The sequence below is a fragment of the Bos grunniens genome, chromosome 13 (assembly GCF_055505025.1).
Source record: "Bos grunniens cultivar Pamir isolate PY7600 chromosome 13, Bosgru_T2T1.0, whole genome shotgun sequence".
Lineage (NCBI taxonomy): Eukaryota > Metazoa > Chordata > Mammalia > Artiodactyla > Bovidae > Bos > Bos grunniens.
In genome coordinates, this window is record NC_141177.1 from 23,828,606 (window position 1) to 23,852,735 (window position 24,130).

At 44.3% G+C, this 24,130-nt stretch overlaps 2 protein-coding genes across 3 annotated transcripts; both read right to left on the reverse strand.

Annotated features, from left to right (window-relative positions):
• Nucleotides 1-2,564: 2,564 nt before the first annotated feature.
• Nucleotides 2,565-12,934, reverse strand: SIRPB2 (signal regulatory protein beta 2). 2 transcript variants are annotated; one of them, XM_086332671.1, is made up of 5 exons: nucleotides 12,664-12,934; nucleotides 8,934-9,299; nucleotides 7,519-7,860; nucleotides 6,917-6,982; nucleotides 2,565-5,895 (listed from the first exon to the last, which is right to left on the reverse strand). In XM_086332671.1, the coding sequence occupies exons 1-5, from the start codon at nucleotides 12,782-12,784 to the stop codon at nucleotides 5,798-5,800; spliced, it is 993 nt and encodes a 330-aa protein (XP_086188797.1). In that variant the 5' UTR covers nucleotides 12,785-12,934; the 3' UTR covers nucleotides 2,565-5,797. The 2 variants fall into 2 exon arrangements, with proteins under 2 accessions (XP_086188797.1, XP_086188798.1); XM_086332672.1 differs by having other exon boundaries at nucleotides 3,199-5,895; nucleotides 6,917-6,961.
• A 6,871-nt stretch (nucleotides 12,935-19,805) lies between these two features.
• On the reverse strand, nucleotides 19,806-20,648 carry SIRPD (signal regulatory protein delta). Its single transcript, XM_086332673.1, has one exon. It carries the CDS (start codon nucleotides 20,646-20,648, stop codon nucleotides 20,235-20,237), a length of 414 nt encoding a protein of 137 aa, XP_086188799.1. The 3' UTR covers nucleotides 19,806-20,234.
• Between the last annotated feature and the right edge of the window lie 3,482 nt (nucleotides 20,649-24,130).

A 24,130-nucleotide genomic window follows, 5' to 3' on the forward strand; every position in this document is an offset into this window, starting at 1 on the left:
TGGACCCCTAGGAAGTCTTTCTGCATACTTGCAGTCTGGGAGGTCTCCTTGATCTCAAGAATGGGAAGTATGTGCTCTCTTTATCCTTTATCTGGGTAAGACTCAGCTCATTTCTGCCCCGCCCATTACTGTCATTTTAAGTGTCCACCAGAAACTAAAGTACAGCTCTTTACCCTGTTCCTGTTGTTCATTTCTATATGGAAGTATAAACAGGAGGCTGGTTATAAATGTCTAAGCTGGAGTCCATCCATTTCTTGCCTCAAGAAATATAAACAGGAGGCTAGTTGTAAATGTCTATCCTGGAGCCCATATAGCTCCTGCCTCAGTCTGGGCCCTGAACAAGCTGGGTGATAAGAGCAGACCTCTTGCCCTCTCTGGGCCTCAGGGCCTATGTTCAAAGTGGGTGGTGGAAGGTGGGCCAGCAAGTGTTCACAGCCTTCTCAGATCCACTTTCATAACAAACATTTTGTATCACCCCTTTATGCCTTAAATGAAATTGAGAGATAATAAAATTGATTTATATGCATTGACAAAACCAACATCACACCCTAATTGAAGGGGGGAATAAAAGATAGTGATTGGAATAAAATGATCTGTATTTCAATACTCAGGTACAAGAACAGTACAAGGCAAAATGAAACAGATGTTTGCCTCTATTGTTGACTGAAAAAAAAAAAAAAAAAAAACACAACCTAACAATTTAGAGTTATGTCTTAGGACTTCAAGACCAGGAATGCAGATTCCTAAATAAGTTTGAACCCAGGCACCTCAGACGCTGTGCTCCTAACCACTATACCACCCTGAATCTATTTGGCCAGTAGGACTGTGCTTCCATGGCTAGTTTCTGGAGGCGGTTCCAGCAATCTGATTGGAGGTGTTTAGAGTCAGAATTTGATTAGAAGGGGACATTTGGGTGCGAAGTTGAAACTATTGACACATTTTTATAACATTTATCTAGATGTCCTTAACAAAACTGAGTAGGGGTGGTGCTGAAGGCCTTGCCCCCTTCCAACTTCCAGCCCCTTCCCCCACCCTCCTTCCCCTGCCCTGCCCCCATCCCCAAGTCCCACCATGACTACCACCTCCAGACTCATCCCTACCTTGAAGACCCACCACCACACGCTCCAGACCCACACAGCCCCACCGTTTTCTCCCCTATCCCCACTGCCAGCACTACATGTACCCCTACCCTCCAAAGCCCACTTCCTTCTCAAGTTTCACCCCCAGCCCTACTCCAGTTTCATCTCCACTTTGGTTCCCATCCTGACCTCACCCCAGTCCCACTCTGATTCTGCCTTCCACCACCTGCCTGGCACATTATCAGCCTTCAACTACTTTTTATGAATGAATGAAAGGGGCTACAAGAGTGAAAAGTTAGGTTCCCGACCTTGGTGAACTCAAATACACTGTATGAGTGCTCAGTGGCTCAGTTGTGTCTGATTCTTTGTGACCCTATGGACTATAGCCTTGCCAGGCTCCTCTGTTCATGGGATTTTCTAGGCAAGAATATTGAAGTGGATTGTCATGCCCTCCTCCAGGAGATCTTCCTGACCTAGGGGTCGAAACTGCGTCTCTTATGTCTCCTACATTGGCAGGCGGATTCTTCATCACTGAGCCACTTGGGAAGCCCACTCAAATTCACTAGTGAACAACTAACAATCATCAAGGAAATAAACACACACACACTCTCACATTTATATGTAGCAGTAAATGTTGTGAAGAAACTTACGCTGCAAATGGGAAATGAGAAGGAAGACAATGTTGTCATGGATGAGCTACTACGGAGGCCTCTTGAAGAAACAGCTAAGCAGACGACTGAATGAGGGAACATGTGTAGCCAAGGCCCAGGTGGGTGACAGGGAGTCAATTTAAAGGGTGTTGGAGGCGGGGGATAAGACGGTGGGAGGGCTTTCAGGGATCAGACCACGCAGGACCCTGTCTAGTGTCAACTACAAATTGGCCCTTGCCATTGGCTCTTGCCGTCTATCTCTACAAGGATTAAGTTATGTGCTGCTGCGGCTGCTGATTTTCAACGTCCACTGAAAGGAGCTGTTGGGGTGGAGAGCAGAAATGAAGCGCTCTGTGCTCTGGGTAAAACTGGTAGAACAGGTTTTCAGACAGATATTTTCAGGAGCTGATTTTGTGAGCCCAGTTCTCAAATCTCCTCGTATCTAGAAAAATACTAAAATCCTCATGGTGATGTCTGCTCCTTGTGACTAGCAGTAACCTTCACGAGACTAACAGAAACCTTCTGCCAAAAACATGTGTTTGATTGCATTACTCCCCCTTGACCAAAATCACGTATATGCTGACCTTCCCCTACCTCTTTAGAGTTGTTTCTCAGAACTATCTGGAATCCTCTCTCTCAGGAGATAGCCCTCATTTTGCCCCAAATAAAACTTAACTCATAACTCTCATATTGTGCTTTTTTTTTTTTTTTTTAAGTCAGCACAAGTGAATAGGTTTACAGGGGCAGAGCAGGGAATACCCAGTTATTTCAGAAGCCCAGTTCCACCCTATTAATAGCTTCCTGTGGCTGCTTTAACATATTACCACAAATTTCATGGCATTAAAACAACAGAAATTTATTCTCTCCTGCTTCTGGAAGCCAGAAGTCTGAAGTTAGTATCACTGGGCTGAAATCAAGGTATCAGGGGGCTGTGCTCCCTCCAGAGACACTGGGAAGACTCTGCTCCTTGCGTCTTCCAGCTGCTTGTGGCTGCCAGCAATTTTCACACTTCCATTCTGCCTTTGTGGTCGCATTGCTTTCTCCTCCTGTTCTGTGTGGAATCTCCCTCTGTCTCTCCCTCATCAAAGACACTTGTGATTGCATTTAGGGCCCACTTGGATAAGTAAGGGCTTCCCTGTGGCCCAGATAATAAAGAAGTTACCTGCAATGCAGGAGATCTGGGTTCAATCCCTGGGTTGGGAAGATCCCCTGCAGAAGGGAATGGCTATCCACTCCAGTATATCTTGCCTGGAGAATTCCATGGATAGAGTAGCCTGGCAGGCTACTAGCTACAGTTCATGGGGTTGCAAAGAGTCAGGCATGACTGAGTGACTAACACTTTCACTTTGGATAATTCAGGACAACCGCTCCATTTAAAGATGGGACACACACGCACAATCACATCTGCAAAGTCCTTTTTGTCACATAAGGTAACATTCACAGGTTCCAGGGATTCAGACTTGGATATCTTTTGTAGGAAGATATTATTTAATTTATTATATCTACCCTTTCTTCTGATGTCTGGTAATTCAATAATTATTCAGTTCTCAGTGCAGTGTAAACCTTGACAGTTTTTTCTTTTTTTTTTGGTAATGCTATTATCTTATTTAAGTTTTGACTGCTGAGGCATCCATTTCAAAGAGGCACCCCCTTCAATGTGTTTATTTCTGAACATACTGCCAGTCACAGGGCTAAATAGCCAGGCCATCTTCCCCCACTGAGTTTGCTTTGTTTTAGAGATCTTGGTTGATTTCAATAACTGATCATTTGAGCTACTATTTCTTTTCTTCTTCCTGGGCTTTAAATTCCTGCTCTTAAGTTTTAAATTTACCCATAAAGAGTGAGCCCAGAAAATCATCAACCTCAATAAAACAGAACCCCAGGTGTTCCCTCTGTTTTTTCCTTGTGACCTCACAGTGCGGCCCCAGGAATTCTGTGTAACTTCCAGGTCTTGTAAAGTTATAAACCTCTAGTTCTTCAAAGTTCCCTGATGGATATTGCTGAAGGGCATCTTGCACTCATAATAAGAACTACAAGAGCTGATCCAGCTACAGCACCAGTTATCCATATTTTGAGACTGGCACAAACACTCGGGCTAAATGTGTTGGCTTAGTGTTGTTCCACCCACTTTTCTGTTTGTTACAATGAAAAACATTCAGACTAATCCATTTCCTGATATAATAGGTGCTAATAAATGTTTGTATGGAAAGAGAAAAGGGAGTTCACATGTACTGAGTGTACACAGAACACACAGCTCATAGTAAGCCCTCAGTCGATGTTGAATTGTTTCTTATACAATGCAGAAGTCCACGTTATTTTCCTCCATGTTCCAAGAGGGGCAATGACTGATTCGTTATCAATGGTGCACAAGGAGGGAGTGGGCGCTTCAGGATTAGAAATCGGGCGTGTCTGACTGCAGGGAATGCATGCTTTCCACTACGTCAGGGCTTCTCGACTTTGATTCTACTGATACTTTGGGCCAGATAACTCTTGGCTGTGGGGTCTGTCCTGTGCATTTAGCAGCATCCTTGACCTCTAATCATTAGAGGGCAACAGTCTCCCCCAAGTTATGACAATCAAAAATGTCTGTAAACATTGCCATGTCCCTGGGGGGCGACGTGTCCTTTTCTTTAGAACTACTACCCTCCACTATGCTGCCCTAGTGGAGGCAGAGGTACAGAGAGGTGCCATTTCACCTGGGAATGGAGCTCAGGTGTGCCACACAGCAAGTAAGCTATCTCTACGCCACAGGGGTAGAGATTGCTGGTCATCTACTGAGCTTTACTCTCTGGCTCTCTAGTGACAGATTTTAGCTAGGTGCACTCTTGTTGCCTTCCTTGCAGCTAGGTGTGACCAAGTGACCACATTCCAACCAGGCAGAGGTGATATGGGCAAATTCCTACCTGTGACCTTGAAGGGAAGTGTCATCCTCCTCTTCCCTGGTCTTTCTGCCTGAGATATGGACCTGGTATCAACAAGATCAAAGAATCTTGGGGTCTCAAGGAGTCCCCAAATTGCCTGGCCTGTTTATGCTCAAATATTACTAGAGGAACCAACTTTCTTCAGATTTGAGCTACTTTCTTCTGATTTGAGAGTTTTGTCAAAGTTGCCAAACCTGAATTCTAACTATTATAGCCACCTAAGCCAGCCAGGGTGAAGAAAGAAAGCAGGCAGAAAAGGAGGAAGAAAGGATAGAGATGGAGGGGCACAGGTGGTCTGGCTGGGCCAGCTCAGAGTCACTCAGGGAAACCTTCTGGGAAGGACTCTCAAGTTGGATCTTGAAGGAAGAGAAAATGTAGGGTGGGGACCAAGGGGGTGGGCCCTCCAAAAGGGGCTGCAACAGGAGCAGAGGCCTCGAGGAGAGACTTGGGCAAGACCTTAAAAGACAAGGAGGGTTTGAACAGGCTGAGAAGAGAAAGGAAGGCTGTAGGGAAAGAGCAAAGTGGTGAAGATGGAGTGATCAGGCTCCCTCACCCCACATCTTCTCACTCTTGCCCCACTTTTTGTAAATAATAATTACATAACAGCTGAGGTCACCTATAGCACTGCACACGCATGTCAGGAGGTAATTTCTTGGCCACAGGCTACGTTTGTTCTGAAGCATATATAAACTCTACCTGAGAAAGCCCTTGGGGCTATGTTATGGCTAACATTGTGGCAGTGAGGCTGCATTAGGGCTTTGTCTGCTGGGTCAGCCACGAGAGGAGAGAATAAACATGTCTACAGTTCCTACGGCTCCTCGCATCTTCTTCCAGCCTCTTAGCTCGCACCTTGTCTACCCTGGGTTCAACAAACAGTGAAATACAGTGAGAAAAAAGCAAACAGAAGGGAGCCCAGTGACAAATAGAGAATTTCACCAGGTGAACAGGAATCAGGATCCTGGAGTTCATCGTGAGGCTTGAAGGCAGCTGGGAGGGCAGCTGGCAGCTGGGCAGCCGGGAGGCAGAGAAATGATTAGGGATTCCTGGGCCATCTCTTAGAGGACCCACTCTAGGGCTGACCAGTCATCCATGACCCATGCTAAGACGAGCACACCTCTTCTGGGCCTGGAGTTCTGATGTCTTCTTGTCAAGGGCTTCTCCAGCAGACAACCAGGGCCAGCAAGAGTGCAGCCAAGGTCACTGTTTTCAGTCCCAGGACCGCAAGTGTGAGGACAGACAGGAGCCCTGGGAGACACAGAGGAAAGCTCAGGAAGGACCCCGGGTGAGCCCCCAACAGCCCACAACTCAGTGCCCCTATGGTGAAGCTGAGCCTAGCTTCTGTATAGCCTGCGGGGCCACATCCCTTCTACAGCTAAAGAGATCATAGACCTCCCTTCCTCCTGTTTCAGGCTCACAGAGCCTTTGCCCAATATCCTGTTTGTACCCTTAATCATCTTGACAGCATCCCAGACCTCTGATAACAAGAGAAAATGTCTTTCATTATTTGCTGCTCAACTCCTTTGTCCCAGGGCCGGAGCTAAGCATTTCCTAAATGCCTTATATAATCCTCAAACTAATCTTGCAAAGTAGGATAACAGTTCAATTTGTATAGATGAGGAAACAGACCCAGAGTAGGGGAGTGATTTGCTCAGGGCCACATGTGCCAAAATAGTGATGGGACGAAGTGGTCTGGCTCCCAAGGATAGCAGGAACAGGGCCGAGCATCTGGGAAGCTAACCTGGTCACCTCTATCCCAAGTTCATCCCCCAATTATCAAGTGCCCTTGAGGCTATGTGATAGGCATAGTTCTGGGCACTTGCCCCATTGGATCTGTATATAGTTCCGTGAGGTAAACTCTCTGATTTTTATCTCCCTTTCCCCTCACAGATCACAGAGCAGGACACCAGAGACTCAAAGAGCTAGGAAGGTGCTCAATCCAGGGAGCCTGGCTACAAAGCCATGTTCTCCAGCTCTGTTCTGCACAGCTCCACAGTGTATCCTTTTTCTGACTCAGGGGGAGCTCAAGACCTCACAGCAAGACTGCCCACTGAGCAGTTCACACTGACTGTTGGAAAGTACTTCTTTGATTGAACTTTACTCTGGTTCTCTGGGTTCTGCTTGTGCAGTTCAGATGGAGTCATGGGAACCGTCTTTGTGGCAGGAGGGCCCCAGAAGTCTGGGGCTGCTCATCTCCCATGGCCAAGCCCTCTCTGGCCCCACTTACCTGTGGGGGACTGGTTATGCCACTGGAGGTAAATATACTCACCTGATGGAAATATCTTGGTTGTACGTTCCTTGGTGAATTCTGACCCTTGGAGAGAAGTGTGATTTACTGCAAGGAAGAGAAGTGGTCTCACACTCCCCTTTCTTTCTATCCCTCCATTTCCTGAGCCCCTGTGTTAGTAGCTGGGGAGATGAGCCTGTGAGTTTCTGCCTGGGATAGGGACTAGAAGTCAAGTCCAGTAACTATGAAGGACTAGTCAGACCTGGTTGAGCATCTCTGGAATAGAGACAATGCCTGCTCCGTTTCTGTATCTGCAGCACCCAGTGTGTGGCCGTCAAAGGCACACATGCATGTTTGTTGAATCATTAAGAGTCTGTACAGTCTCCACAGTCTGTCTCTGTGGAGCCCAGAATGGGGAGAAATCAACTCTGCCTGGGAGAAGGAGAAGATTTCACAGAGGAGGGGCTATTTATGCTGGGCCTTGAAGGATGAGTAGAAATTCTCCATAGAAAAGGAGAAAGCATTAATAGCCTATGTAAATGACTTTGAGTCTAAGAAGAGCTAGCTTGTTTGCGACATGGTAAAAATTTCCTGGTGGACCACCTCCCTCTGTCCCCCAACACCTTCCTGACTACCTGTCTCACCTTTGACTCTCAACCTGGTGCCCTGTCCGGATAGGTACTGCCTGTTGAGTTTAGTCTGAAACTTTACACAATAGTAGGTTCCTGCATGCTCGGTGGAGATGCCATGCAGAAGAATGCTGAAATCATTGTTGGAGGCTTGGACTGCAGTCACGTTGGAGTAGGAGATGCCTCTAAAGTTGTAGATGGCCTCCCGGCTCAGACCAGTCCCCCGAAACCACCTGATGGGTCCTGGGGGACCAACTCCAAGCACTGTGCAATTCAGAAAGACGGTGTCTCCAGGCGTTGCCAACACCAATTCCTGGGGTTGGATGATCCAGAGGTCTGGCCCTGTGTTCCCAGGTCCTGCATCCAAAGAGAGGACTTCATTGTTCTCTCTCTCCCTCCACAGTTCACTGATTTCCTCCCTTTCCTTCCCCTGTTTTTTTCACTCAGCTACTCCCTCCCACATTCCCTCATTGTTCAATAGCTGATTCACTCAGTAAAGAAGTTCTCAGTACCTACTATGTGCTGATGCTAGGACTGGGGAAAAGAAAGCTCAGCAACACATAAATGCCGTACCCTAGAGTTCTCAGTCTGGTGGTGGAGGTGGCTTAGAAAATTCTTCTGAGGTTGGAAACCCAGAAGACTGCAGGACCAAGAGAAGCTTGGAAGGAGTCAGAGAAGGGTTTCTGAAATGTTTGCATTAAGATAAAATGAACCCCCCACCTCCACCCCCTACCCTGACACACACACACACAGATATCCTCCAAGTCAACAATTTACAGGGGTTTCACAAACATCAATTCTTCTATTTCATCACCTGAATATCCTTTGAAATAGGAATTATATTGCCTATTTCACAAATTAAGCACTTGAAGGATGTTGACCTGAAATGACTAAGTTAAGAACACATTCCTATTGAATGACAGACCATATTGGTGTCCAGGTCACCACTGGTGTACTTAGAGATGACATGACTGGTTACTTGTGGATTAAATGATCAGCCCCAGTTCTTGACTCTCCTCTGATGGCGTGGCACATCCAAACTCTTACCGTGGCCTCATAGTGGTTGGGTATACTTCCTTGCCTCTTACCTTTGACCTTAGCCATGTGACTTGCTTTAGCCAATGGGCTATTTATTATTAACAGCAGACACACAAGTAGAAGCTTGAAATGTGCCTAAGGTGTTGGGACTTTCCCTCTGTGCTTCTGCTATCTCCATGAGAAATATGTACTCTGGCCAGTCTGGGCCCTGGAATAAGACATGCAGAATAGAACCAGCCCAGCTGCCTGTAAATGTGTGAGTGAGACATACGAATTGTTGTATGTCACTGAGGTTTTGCGAGCAGAGCTTGATTGTGGGTAAAGGTGAATGATGCGGGTAAAGGGAGATAGATCAGAGCAGAAGGTTGTGACCTGCAGGGCCTGATACTCACCCTTCACAAGCACGGAGGTGCCTCCATCCAGCATCTTTCCTGAGTGCTCACTTGAGCCATCAGATCTCACACAGTGATAGGTTCCAACATGTTTCCCGGTGACATTGTGGATATAGATGGAATAGTCACAGTTAAGCGGCTCCAGCATCTTCTGGATCATAGGCATCACCCCGGGGAAGAAGCCATGCTTGAAGTTATAGATTTCTTGCTGGTCCTGGCTGCTCACCTTGACCCACTTGATCATGTCATCAGTGCAGGAGCCGACTACTGTACATCTCAGCAGGACTGTCTCCCCTTCTGCCACCAGCATGGGGCCCTCGGGCTGCAGCACCTGCCACTTACTCCCCTTGCTCTGCTCAGGAACTCCTGCAACAGAGGAAAAAAGGCTTCGTGCAAGGCTAGAGGAACTTGGAGTCCTAAGAGGCAAACTTAACATAAACCAGCCATTAACTGGTCAGGAACAATTGCTTAGAACACTTGAGGGGTGTTGTTGGAGAGGGAAGTGAAAGAGGAGGTGAAGCAGCTGGCTGGAGACAGAGAGAGAGAGAGAGAGAGAGAGAGCAGGGCTATAAAATGGAGAACTTATAAGTAATAAGGTCACGATGGGGTCATCAGCTTTGTGCTGCGAGTTTCCCTTCGTCTGTGCTTTCATCAGGCCTTGGGCATAACTCGGTCTCATCCCAGGTCTTAAGTTTGCATCATGGTGTTTCTTGGTTTTCAGTGCAGGAGGGGAGTAGAAAGGTGGAGCAAATATTCCCTTCTAAGAGGATCTGGGGAAGGGTTGTGGAATTCAAAATTCATTTCCCTCCCATCTTCAGCGAGGTATGTGCCATTAGCCACTAAGAACTGCCTCACAGTTGTGACCAAGGGACACCCCATGTCCAGTCCCAGGGATTCTGTTTGTCCTTGGTGTCCTTAGTTCCAGGAAGTTCAGCGATACTCACCCCAAACCCCACTATATGAGTGGTGAGACCTCGTCCTCTCTAATTCCTGCTGGTGCTCCTTTCCCTGCCCTCAGCAGTTTCCTCACACATATGCACGAAATCGTGCCCATCACTCAGCAGAGCACAGAGAATAATGCCTGTTCCCATCTGTAAAACTGGAAAAACTCATCAACAGGATAATGGGTAGACTACACAGAAGAGAGTACTCTGCCTAGAGAGAAGTGCTCTCTCCCATGTAGCAAATCTGAAAAACAAGGCCCCAAGTAATAAAATATAATAACATTCTAAAGTGAAGCTTATAATACACGTATAAGTAAAGTTAAGTAGGTAACAGTAGAATAATGATTGGGGTGGGGAGAATGTTAGTATACCATCATAAGGTTCTTATACTATATGTGAAATGGTATGGTATCACTTAAGGTAGATGTTGATAAAGAGGTATTAATATATTGTAAACCCTAAAGCAATCACTAAATTACAAAATAAAATCACAGCTAATAAGCCAAAAAAAGAGAATAACGTTATAAAAGTATTAAATTACCAAATGAAGACAGAAAAAGAAGCAAAAGGGAGCAAAGAACAAGTAGAACAGATTTCTTAATAGATTTAAACCCAATCATATTAAAAATTATTTTAAATGTAAATGGTCTAAATATTCCCAGAAAAAGTTAGAAACTGTCACATTGGACAAAAAATGTAAGATCCAATTGCATATTGCAAATTAAAACCACAATGAGATGCTACTTTTTAGAATGACTAAAATTGAAGAGGCTGACCATACCAAATGTTGGCAAGGATTGGGGGAAATGTCATTCTCCTACATTGATGATGAAAATATAATGTGGTAAATCACTTTGCAAAACTTTAAAGCAGTGTCTTTAAAAGTTAATCAATCACCTGCCATATGATCCAGTCATTTTGTTCTTGGTACTTTCCCCAAGAGAAATGAAAGCATATGTCCACACCAAACAGCAAGCAACCCAAATGTCTGTCAATAAGTGAGTGGAGAAACAAACTGGTTTGTTTATCCATACAGTAGATAGACAAAAAATGACTATTGATATGTGCAACAACATGTGTGACTCTCAAATAATTGCAATGAATAAAAGAAGCCAGGCAAACAAGGGTATATACTGGATGTTTGTTGTATAAATTTCTAGAAAGTGCAAACTAAACTGTAGTGATGGGAGGCAGCAATGGGAGACAGATAAGCAGTTGCCTGGGGAGGAGGAGGAATGGAAAGGATGCAAGGAAACTTTTACAAGTGTTATATTCATTCATCATCTTGATTATCTTGGTGATAAGTTCACAACTTTGAAACGTGTCCAATGCCCACAAAACGTGTCAAATTGCACACCTTAAACACATACAGTTTGCTTTATGTCAGTTGTACCTCAATAAAGCTATTAAAATTTTATGAAGATGAAGCTTCTGTGTGTTATGAGAAGGGGAGAACTAAAGAGGCAGTAGAGAAGGTGAGGGCTCAGAAAGTCGCGTGGTTCTTATCCCAGCTGGGGCAAGTCTGGGAAAGTGAAACAGCAGAGAGGAAACTGGAGTCTGGAATAAGGCGCTGTGCTCTCACCCCTTCTCACTCCCCTTTGCTTGATTCTCCTTCTGTGTTATCACACAGACTTTGGGAAATGTCCGGGGTGCTTTGTCTCTGCCTCGTCTGTAAAGCTGGACTAGTCCCTTTCCCACAGCTCTGGAATTCCGTCCCACCCATTTTTCTATCTGCATGCTCTGGTTTTCGTGATCCTTGTCAAGGGGTTCACTTTTGGAAGTCTGCTAGAAATCACTATTTTCCACAAATATTTTGAAAATATTTTACTCTGGTTTGTTTAGATATATGATTTCCTAACCTAGTGCCTAACACCTAAGGGACACTCGAAGTATTTGTGAAATGAGTTACTAAGAATTATGACTCACACTTTACTCAAGGAAACCTCTCTTGGGGCTGACCATTCTGGGGGACCCAAGGTGCAATGAACAGAATCTAGATCTCAGTAGGTCCTGGGACAGAGACCCAGATGGGCAGGGGACAGAACGAGCCCACTGAGAGCTACGCATCTTGTCTGGTTGATCCAAGGGTTCTGGGCTCCGAGTCTGAGTTGTACCTGGAAGACCCCAAACTCAGGAGCTAAATCAGCCTGATCCTGACTTAGAGGAGACATCGGTATGATAGTAGTGGCCAATAGTTATTAAATCTTTACATTGTGCCAGGTATTTATAGGTATTATCTCACACAAAGTCTTGAGATGGGCCCTAGGATTAGTCTCATTTTATGGAGCCCCACTGACTTACGGATGTTTGATTTGTATAGTTGCACAGGGCCCAAAGCTTAGAAGAGCCTCATGCTTGCCTTAGTGCTCTACTATTGCTGTTTTAAAATTCTTAATATCTTTGGAACAAAGGACCTGCGGTTTCATTTTGCACAGGGCTGGGCAAATTATGTAGCCAGTCCTGGGCTGAGCCTCACTATTTTTATATTAATATTTAATAACTCACAGCACCCCCTAGAGAAAGGTCCCAAAGACCGGTTCTTTGCAGATGGGCTAACAAGTATCTGAGCCAGAACATGGTGTTGTAAGCCCAGAGCCTGGGAGCTTGGCTTCCCTGTGCTGCCCTAAAAGTTCTGCTTCTCCAGACACTTGGTCTGAGTTCTGCTGGGATCAGAGATATTCTCAGCTTCTCCCTCCCACTCCATCTGGTAGGGGTCAGGCCCCTCCTGGCACCTGTCTCTGGGGTCAGCCAGGGGTGGATCCTCTTCTGTCTCAGATCCTACTCACCGGAGAGGACAAGGAGCAGTGCCAGCAGCCAGGAGCAGGGAGATGAGGGAGCCAGGCAGGTCAGGGTGGGCATCAGAGAGGGCACAGGGCATCTCCTGTGGTCCCCTAGACTGACCACCATTCTACTCTCTGATGGGCGTTGGAGTCTGAAGTGGGGTCCGTATACAAGGCCTTCTCATGGCCAGGACTATTTGGGGAAGTATTTTCGCTAAAGCAAAACAAAGCTGCAAGAGGAAGAAGGGGAATGGAGGAGTTTCCGGCTTTCACATCTGAGCAGTAGTTCCTGTATTCACTCTGTCAAAACCTTAATGACCTTTCCCAGACCCTGTCCTTGCCATCCTGGGAGGGAGATGAACACGGTTGTCACAGTGTGGCCTCAAGTCAGCCTGACTTTGGATCAAGAATTGCGTCTGCCTCTAGAGAAGGAGAAAAATGTATCAGATCAGATCAGTCGCTCAGTCTTGTCCGACTCTTTGCGACCCCATGAATCGCAGCACGCCAGGCCTCCCTGTCCATCACCAACTCCCAGAGTTCACTCAGACTCACGTCCATCGAGTCAGTGATGCCATCCAGCCATCTCATCCTCTGTCGTCCCCTTCTCCTCCTGCCCCCAATCCCTCCCAGCATCAGAGTCTTTTCCAATGAGTCAACTCTTCACATGAGGTGGCCAAAGTATTGGAGTTTCAGCTTCAGCATCATTCCTTCCAAAGAAATCCCAGGGCTGATCTCCTTCAGAATGGACTGGTTGGATCTCCTTGCAGTCCAAGGGACTCTCAAGAGTCTTCTCCAACAGACATCCCTTATATGTGGAATCTCAAAAGAACTGACACAGATGAACTTGCAAAACAGAGAGACACAGATTTATGACTGCTGGGGGGAAGGGATAGTTAAGGAGTTTGGAATGGACATGTACATACTGCTATAGTTAAAACTGATAACCAGCAAGGTCTTACTATACAGCACAGGGAATTCTGTTCAATGTCATGTAGCAGTCTGGATGGGAGTGTAGTTTGGGGGAGAATGGATACATGTATATGTATGGCTGAGTCCCTTCACTGTTCAGCTGAAACTACCACAACGTTGTTAATTGACTATAGCCCTATAGTCAACTATAACTATAACTATAGTTATAGACTATAAAATAAAAAGTCTAAAATAAAAATAGAGAATTGGGTCTGCCTGTTCCTGGTTGTGTGACCTTTCAAAGTCATTTGTCATTTTCAAGGCTTTATTGCCTCATCTAAAAAATGGGGACAGGAGCAATCCCTTCCTAAGTGCAGGAATGATATGACATATATGCATGAGGGTGTAGCATAATATAAAGGGAAAACATATTATCCATCATTATTCATAATATGTAGGAAATAGAGGAAGTAACTTTGCTTAAGAAGGACTGATTGTAAATCAAGACCCCTAGTAGCCTCCTTTTGGCATTGGAGGGTGGGCACAGACACTTCCTAATTGTATAATTGTGGGCAACACTCTAAAGCTCCATTTTCTGGGGTCCAAATGGAACACACTCAGGTTGTGCAAACATTTGTGTTTGTGGCCTCTTAATTTTCTGTAACTGATCTAAACTTTCTCAAGAATCACCCCCTCCTCCATCATGCCAGTTATTAGGAAGGAAAAATTAAGTTTGCTAACTAATCCCAGGCTTTTCCATGTTCTGATAGCCTCTTTAGCTGTACTGTCTAGATTTAGATTGTGGCTTTACCCAGATCTGGCTGTGTGACCCTAGGACAATCATTGAACACTCCTGATCTATAAAATGAAAATAAAAATATGGTTGCATTTATGGGATAGAGTAAGCACTTATATGCTGCCATCATTCTCTCTTAGGTTAACTCAGTCTTTTTTAGGAAAAAAAAGCTCAAGTTTTCAGTGCTTCCTTTCTTCTTTCCTACTGCAGGTGGTCCTGGGTGCAGAGGAAGCTGAAGTTTTTTTCTGGATGGAAAGGTGGGCCTTGGGTCTGATCACTGTCTTGGGGTCTGAGTCTGTTTCAGAGGTGGTCTGACCTGCTCCTTGAGCACTTTTCACTTGGGGTCTGTTGAGATGTGGCTGGTCCTGCATGGCCTTTAGTACCTTTCATGGAACCATCGGTAAATCCCATTACTGCCTCTACTTGTTCTCCTGTTGAGGACCCTGATATATTGAAGCTTCTTTGAATAGACCATAGGCCTGGAAAATTCCACAAGACTCTCAGGACCTGCATGTCATCCTCATGAATCAGCCACTTATCTATGTGCTTTCCTTTCTCAGCTATTTCTTAAGTTTTATTTAAAATGAAAAAAATTTTTTTATTTTAGTAGGCAAGGCATTGTATGGTTTAGCTACTGCTGGGTAACAAACCACACCAAAACTGCTGTGGTTTAAAACAATAACCATTTATTTAATTTGTGATTCTGTGGGTTGATAATTTTGTCTGGGCTCAGCTCCATACTTCTTCACATTTCAGCTGACTTTTTTTCTTCTTTTTCAAATTATGAAAGTACGATAACACATTTACAGGAGACTTGGAAAATACAGAACAAGGTTACATATAGTTCAATTATTACAATTGTAATATAATTATTTTTATATATTACAATTATTTTTAAGTAGATAAATTAAGATTTTTAGTTGGAATTTCAATATCAAACTCTCAAAATTAATAGAATGAATATACAGAGAGGTAGGATATAGTAGACCTGAAGAGCACTATAAACCAGTTTAACATAATTAAGATTTATGAAATTTTCACAAAACAGTAGGATACTACTCAAGTTCAAATTCTACTTAAGTTCCCATAGACTATAAACTAGAAGACACTGGAACATACCCAGGGATGTAAAACAAGGTGCAAAAATTTCATGGTCCAAAGGTATTGAAATCATAGAGAGTCTGTACTCTTATCACTGTGGAATTATGTTAGATATCAACATCAAAAGATATTTGAAAATAACCCACATATTTTCAAGGGCAATGTGACATTTACCAAGAGTGATTTGACTTAGCCATTAAAAGCCTCAATAAAGTTAGAAGACTGAAAAAATACAGAGTGATTGCAAAGAAGAAAGCATTTAAATGAGAAATTACTCTCAAAGATACTGTAGAAAAAATTCATGTATTTGATAACTAAATGTCTGCTTTTACATGATGGATGTGTCTAAGAAGCCGTAACAAGGAAAATTAGAAAATAATTTTATGTGTGAGTCGAGACACAATCTGAGTCTCTTTACAGTCAGTTTCTGGAGTTTTCATTTGATTAGGCCATGTTTTCCTAGATGCTTTCCGGTCTTTGGTTGAAATTTGGACGTTTGAACACACCATTTTTATGTCTTCCCTAATTCATATTTGAAATCCTATGTCCTGAATGTCATAGAATTAGTAGGAGGAGCCTTCAGGAGATACTTAGCTCATGAGAGTGGAATCATGAGAAATGGTAGTAAGGCCTTATAAAACAGGCCACACAGAGCTCCCTAGCTGCTTCTGCCATGTGAGGATACAATAAGAGATTTTTGATCTAGAAGAGAGCCCTCACATGACCAGGCTGGTGCGATGATCTTGGATTTCCAGCCTCCTGAGCTATGAGAAATAAATTTCTATTATTTATGAACTTCTCAGTATATGCTGTTTTAGTACAGTAGCCTGAATGAACTAAAACAACCATCTCTTTATGGACTGGCTTTGTGCAGGGGAATGCCTTCTTCAATCATCCTGGCTAGATTCTGGGGCCTTTCAAGTATTTTCTGGGGATATATCTTCTCTAGGCTGTGAGAGCCTCTTGATGAAGGTGAAAGAGGAAAGTGAAAAAGCTGGTTTAAAACTCAACATTCTAAAAACAAAAATCATGGCATCCGGTCCCATCACTTCATGGCAAATAGATGGGGAAACAATGGCAATAGTGACAGACTTTACTTTCTTGGGCTCCAAAATCACTGCAGATGGTGTGCAGACACAAAATTAAAAGACACTTGCTCCTTGGAAGAAAAGCTATGATCAACCCAGATGGTATATTAAAATGCAGAGACATTACTTTGCCAACAAAGGTCCATTTAGTCAAAGCTATGGTTTTTCCAGTAGTTATGTATGGATGTGAGAGTTGGACCATGACGAAAGCTGGGCACCAAAGAATTGTTGCTTTTGTACTGTGGTGTTGGAGAAGACTCTTGAGAGTCCCTTGGACTGCAAGGAAATCCAACCGGTCAATCCTAAAGGAAATCAGTCCTGAATATTCATTGGAAGGACTGATGCTGAAGCGGAAGCTCCAACACTTTGGCCATCTGATGCAAAAAGCTGACTCATTAGGAAAGACTCTGACACTGGGAAAAATTGAAGGTAGGAGGTGAAGGGGACGACAGAGGACGAGGTGGTTAGATGGCATCACTGAATGGACATGAGTCTGAGCAAATTCCAGGAGATAGTGAACTACAGGGAAGCCTGGTGTGCTGCAGTCCATAGGATCTCAAAGAGTCAGACATGACTGAGTGGCTGAACAACAGGCTGTGTTTATGCTTCAGTTCAGTTCAGTTCAATTCAGTCGCTCAGTCATGTCCGACTCTTTGCAACCCCATGAATCACAGCACACCAGGCCTCCCTGTCCATCACCAACTCCCGGAGTTTACCCAAACTCATGTCCATCGAGTTGGTGATGCCATCCAGCCATCTCATCCTCTGTTGTCCCCTTCTCCTCCTGCCCCCAATCCCTCCCAGCATCAGAGTCTTTTCCAATGAGTCAACTCTTAGCATGAGGTGGCCAAAGTATTGGAGTTTCAGCTTCAACATCAGTCCTTCCAATGAACACCCAGGACTGATCTCCTTTAGGATGGACTGGTTGGATCTTCTTGCAGTCCAAGGGACTCTCAAGAGTCTTCTCCAATATCACAGTTCAAAAGCATCAATTCTTCAGCACTCAGCTTTCTTCACAGTCCAACTCTCACATCCATACATGACCACTGGAAAAACCATAGCCTTGACTAGACAAACCTTTGTTGACAAAGTAATGTCTCTGCTTTTTAATATGCTATCTAGGTTGGTCATTATGCTTAGCTATCTCAAATTCCCTATATAGCTTTCCTGTTTCTTAGGAGTTCTCAATCTCTTATACCCATTTGTGTCTTCCTGTGGAACTACCTAATATCTGAAGCTCTAATGAAACCTCTTCAATGGCTTCTGTTTTCTGCACTTCTAAACTGTGCTGCTGTTCCTGTTAGAGTTCTGAGTCAGATGATACAGAAACTAATCCCACAGTCAGCCCCAAAACAAGTCACAATGTTGGATGAATGACCCAGTGTGTTTCCAAGGGCGGAGCAGGCACGTAAGGTTTCCTCCCAGTTGTGCTGCTACACCAGGTTGAAGGAGGAGTACGAGTATAAAAAACACTGCTCATTCCTACAGCTTTCACTGGAATCCTTTCCCGTGACTGGAGAACAAAGGCTGGGCACCTTCCTTGTCTGCTCTATTGCTAATGTCACTCCTTTAATTAATTAATTATTGTTATTTTTTTTTGCCAATTTCACTGGCAAGTAGGTTTGTGGGGCTCCTCACACTGTCATGCGATTCGCATAAGTCTATTCCTGTTGTTTTAAACCCTAAAATTGCAACAATTAGTTACAGCAAATCTATACTTAGCTGAGTATTTAAAAACTGTATGTATGTGTACTTTTCATTTACCATGTCTAAATGGTACCTATTTGTACTTTAATAGGGAAATTGAACTCATTCACGATAATTTCCATCTAAATCATCCTCATGCACACCTCCACCTCCACTCTAACTGAGGTCTTATTAGGAAGAAGGCAAAGCCACAAACCTAAAGGATTATGGGAGTGAGAGAACTGCCTGTGTACCTTCCAGACTCTGGGTCTCAACGTTCTTCTACATTAAAGGAAGAATCCAGACCTTGAGGCAGACACATGTTGCTTTCAGTCTGTTAAGCACTTGTTTCAATGGGTTGATGATTTTTCTACCTGATACCTCCTCTCCTTTGCAGTTATGAGCAAGTAAAAGGCACAGGAAAGGCAAATTTGAGCGATTCTCTGGGACTCATTTGTGGAGTCTGGGGAAAAAGGAGCTCTCTTCCCATGCTGGTTGCTGAGATGAGGGAATGAATGTCAATGTTTTCTTTATTGGATTGGTAAGGCCTACCTAGGAGAAGGCAATGGCAACCCACTCCAGTACTCTTGCTTAGAAAATCCCATGGAATGAGGAGCCTGGTGGGCTGCAGTCCATGGGGTCGCTAGGAGTTGGACATGACTGAGCGACTTCACTTTCATTTTTCACTTTCATGCATTGGAGAAGGAAATGGCAACCCACTCCAGTGTTCTTGCCTGGAGAATCCCAGGGATAGGGGAGCCTGGTGGGCTGCCGTCTATGGGGTTGCACAGAGTCGGACACGGCTGAAGCGAATTAGCAGCAGCAGCAGCAGCAAGGCCTACATACAAGCAAGAAAGACAAATATAGGAAGCGATAGAGCTGAACTTCAGAGAGTAAGAGCCTTGGAGCCTGTGAGCCCAAATTCAGACTTTTTGTTCTTGATTCGTGCCTTGAACACATGAGGAAGCTAGAACTCTCCTCAAGTACAGGATCACGCAGCTCCTTTCTTTTCTTTGAAGGAGGGGAGGGTCATTAAACTAATGTATTAAATTCCTCCTCCTTGTAAGAAAAGGTTCTCCACTAATATAAAGCATACTGAAGAGAGCCCAGACCAACCTCACCTCTATTCCCTATTGTCTGTACTCCTGAATCTCCTTGAGTTTCAGTTTACTCATCTGTGCAGTGAGGACAAGCATTGTTATGCTCAAGTTGCTACACAGGTAACTATAATAATATAGGGAAAGTGTTTGGGATATAGCAGATGCCCAATAAACAGTAATGTTTTCATATCACCAATTTAATCATTCCTCGGGCTGGGTATTGCTCAGAGGTCATAATAAAATAGACAAACAAATACAGTAAGACTTTAGAAGCAGAAAAAACTGATTGGAAATTGTGCTTCAGTGCTCTGTGGATGCTCTTTATCAGCTGTCATCCATTAGGACAGTGCTGACTTTAGCAAACAGGCTTAAAGGAGAGGTTTTCTCTTCTATAATTGACGGTCCAGAGGTGGGGTTGGAATCAGGAGCAACACGGATATTCAATGTTGTCAACCCACATACTTTACATTTTTGCACTTCTCTAGAGTAGATTTTTATTCAAGTTGGTTCCCCTCGTGGCCAAAAAATGTCTGCCTGGAGTATCCGGGACAAAATTATTTCTTATTCCTAGCCAACAGGGGAGAAAATTGTATTAGTTTCCCAGATTTCTCTTATGGACACAAATTGACTTAAGTCTGTCTCATCTGAGTCACCTGCCAGTAGGGGACATGAAATTACCTTAATTGGTTTAGCCTAGCTATGGGGCATGGGTTGAATGTTGGAATGTTAAACAAGATATCTCTCATCACTCATCAACCTTTCTAACTCTCAGATTCTCCTCCCATAAAAAATTTAAATCACAGGTTTCTGAGAGAATGACAAGATTAAGTGTACACTGTACCTTTGACAATATCTAGCAGAATGTAGTTGTTCAATGACTAGAGGACATTATTACTGTCACAATATCACATGACAGAAAGTGGAAAGGTCAAACTCACCAGTGACAGTCACCTTGGTGCCCCGACCTGACTGGTACTCTATGTCAGGATTTCCCTCTTTGAACTTCACACAGAAGTATGTGCCAGCATCTTTAAGAGAGATTTCACTGATGCGAATGGAAAAGTCTTTGTTGCCAGCTTTGGCCATGTTTCCAATTTGGTTTACTCTGGGAAAGAGACCTCTTTGAAAATTATAAATTAATTCACGATTTGGTCCAGTCCCCTTGAACCATAAGACGGGTCCATTTGGAAATGAATCTGGTATGCTGCAACTCAGAGTGAGTGTTTCCCCAGGTGACACAGTCTGCGATATCTCAGCTTGCTGCACCTTGAACATCTCATGTGTGACTCCTGAAAAGAAACTCAAAATCATCTCCCATTTTTTTCTGCTCCGACCTAGGCAGGATTAAGAAAACTGGATCCAGATCAAGGTTGGGCGTCAATTATTCATCATTTTAGTGACATGTATGAGTATCCACATGAAGAGTGAAAAAGTTGGCTTAAAGCTCAACATTCAGAAAATGAAGATCATGGCATCTGGTCCCATCACTTCATGGGAAATAGATGGGGAAACAGTGGAAACAGTGTCAGACTTTATTTTTCTGGGCTCCAAAATCACTACAGATGCTGACTGCAGCCATGAAATTAAAAGGCACTTACTCCTTGGAAGGAAAGTTATGACCAACCTAGATAGCATATTCAAAAGCAGAGACATTACTTTGCCAACAAAGGTTCGTCTAGTCAAGGCTATGGTTTTTCCAGTGGTCATGTACGGATGTGAGAGTTGGACTGTGAAGAAGGCTGAGCGCCGAAGAATTGATGCTTTTGAACTGTGATGTTGGAGAAGACTCTTGAGAGTCCCTTGGACTGCAAGGAGATCCAACCAGTCCATTCTGAAGGAGATCAGCCCTGGGATTTCTTTGGAAGGAATGATGCTGAAGCTGAAACTCCAGTACTTTGGCCACCTCATGCAAAGAGTTGACTCATTGGAAAAGACTCGGATGCTGGGAGAGATTGGGGGCAAGAGGAGAACGGGACAACAGAGCATGAGATGGCTGGATGGCATCACTGACTCGATGGAGGTGAGTCTCAGTGAACTCTGGGAGTTGGTGATGGACAGGGAGGCCTGGCGTGCTGTGATTCATGGGGTCGCAAAGAGTCAGACACGACTGAGTGACTGATCTGATCTGATGAGTACCCACACACTGAGTTTAGAGTGACCACTGCAAGTGCTGGCAGCTCTTTCCCCAAGTGCTAGCAGAGGGGAGTCAATTCAGAGGACTAGATGAATCACCTCCCCAATTTCATTCCTCAGCCCCTAAGTAAAATAAGAGAAAGATGGATAGGGAGGGCTGGGTTTGTGAATGGGTAATGTTCATAGAAATAAGTCTTCCTTCTTATCTAAATGCCAAAAATTGCTCAATACACTTGGAGATAGATCCAAGTCTCCTCTGCCCACTCCACATGTCCAGAGAACTTGGCATTGGCCTTCACCTCTCCTCTGAAGGGTAATCAGTCACTGATTTTGCAGAGACATTAATGCTGAGGGGTGTAGAGAAAGAGGAAGTAAAGAAATCAGAAACCTAAAAATCAGGTGGGCATATATTCTTGAAGGCAGAGGTGAGTCTTTTACTTATGTCCTCAAGAGGGACTTCCCTGGTGGCTCAGATGGTAAAGCATCTGCCTACAATGCAGACGCTTTGGGTTCGATCCCTGGGTCAGGAAGATCCCCTGGAGAAGGAAATGGCAACCCATTCCAGTACTCTTGTCTGGAGAATCCCATGGACGGAGGAGCCTGATGGGCTACAGTCCATGGGGTCGCAAAGAGTTGGACACGACTGAGTGACTTCACTTTCACTTTCAAGAGGGAAGAGGGGGACAGTTGATTCTACTCAACAAAAAGAGAGAAGAGCCTCAAGGGATTGCATCAATTTTGAGGGTCCACCACTGACCCCTAACTCCCACTACCACCAACCTTAGTACCCCACATGATATCAGGTCCTGATGATAATCTCTCCTTTCAAGTTATCAAAGCATCAAATCACAGATGGCCTAAGATGTCAGTGGGGAGACAAGGGAACTCTTGCAGCCAGGAGAAAATGGCAGGTAACCTATCTATACCCATATTTTTCAAGTTGAAATCAATGTGTGAATTTTCCATGGCCAGTTAGATGCCATGGAATGTGGCTGAACTTGAGGAAAACATTGAGGAAAACTTGAGGAGAAGACAAGTTTTCCCAGCAGAACAGAGGATACCCTAATCTCATTGTATTTCATGAAATTAATTCGGAGTGGCAAGGAGTAAGAAGCACTGGCTGTCCTCTGAGAATAAAAGGACAACAGAGCTTGGAGTGCAATGCTCAGGGCAGATTCTCAGGGTACAGTCAAGTGCTAGGAGAGTGACTCAACCTCTCTAGGAGGGCTTTTCTAAACAAGCCTCCCAACTCTCAGTTTTCTAACTTTTTGGACATGTTCATAAAGTGTTCGTAGAGTGCACACATGTCGTGCATTTTACCTACCCAACATCTTTTCAACTGGGAATGTCCATTGTCCTTAATTTGGTTTCTGGTGGCCATTAAAGAAGGGCATGGCCTGTCGACTCAGCCTGATTCAATATTGGGCATAGGATGCCAGAAGGATCAGAAGGACCATCTGCAGAATCCCAGCCTATAGAGCAGATTGTGAATGAAGGGGTACAGTATCCAGTGTAGAGTGATGATTTGGTACAAGTCAACGATTTTAAAAAACGTATCTTAAAAATCAGGAAGATGGAATTTGTCAAACTGTACTTACCACTCACAGACACGTAGGTGCCTGGGCCAGCTATATATGCCATGTCAGGATGCCCTATTGTTAACTTCACACAGTAATACATGCCAGCATCCTTAGGTGACACATCTCTGATGCGGATGGAATAGTCTGTTTGGTTGGCCATTGGATTTACCACTGGGGATACTCGGGGGAATCGGCGTCCATTGAAACTGTAGATTAATTTTCGTTCTAGCCTAGCGTCCTTGAACCACAAGACCGGCCCTACTGGAGATGATGCAGGAATGTTGCAGCCCAAGGTTATGACATCTCCAACCTTGGCTGACACTGAACTCTCAGGCTGATTCACCTGGAAATCTTCAACTGAAGTTCCTAGAAAGAAACTGTGTGTTATTTCTCATATTCCTTGTCTTGGTGCAAAATGTTCTGAGGGTCTGGTTCTAGATCAAGGTGGAGGTCTGACTGCACACTCTTAAGCAACATGTACTGGCACCAAAGTATACAAATCACAAATCTGATTGCCATGCAGGATGAGGAGAAGAGGACCAGTATGTAGAAAGGAAAATGGAACTTTCTTTCTCCATCAAGATATAAGGATAGCCTGGAGCATGTGTGTGTGTGTCAGTCACTCAGTCGTGTCCAAGACTTTGTGACTCCAGGACTGCAGCCCACCAGGCTCCTCTGTCCATGGGATTCTCCAGGCAAGAACACTGGAGTGGGTTGCCATGCCCTCCTCCAGGGGATCTTTCCGAACCAAGAACCTGCGTCTCCTGCAAATCCTGATTGCAAACAGATTCTTTACTGGCAGAGCCTTTAGGGAAGCCCCAGACTGGAGCATAGTGGGCACTAAATAAACATATCTTCAATGAACCCATGAATGGATTTATATTAAATAAAAAATGTGAAATAATAGTTGAGTCAGATTTTTCTCTATGTACCTGTCTGCTGAGAAATTTGTATGCAGATGAATAAGAAACAGAACCAGACATGGAACAATGGACTGATTCAAAATTGGGAAAGGAGTACTACAAGGCTGTATATTGTCACCCTGCTTATTTAACTTCTATGCAGAGTGCTGTGCATAGT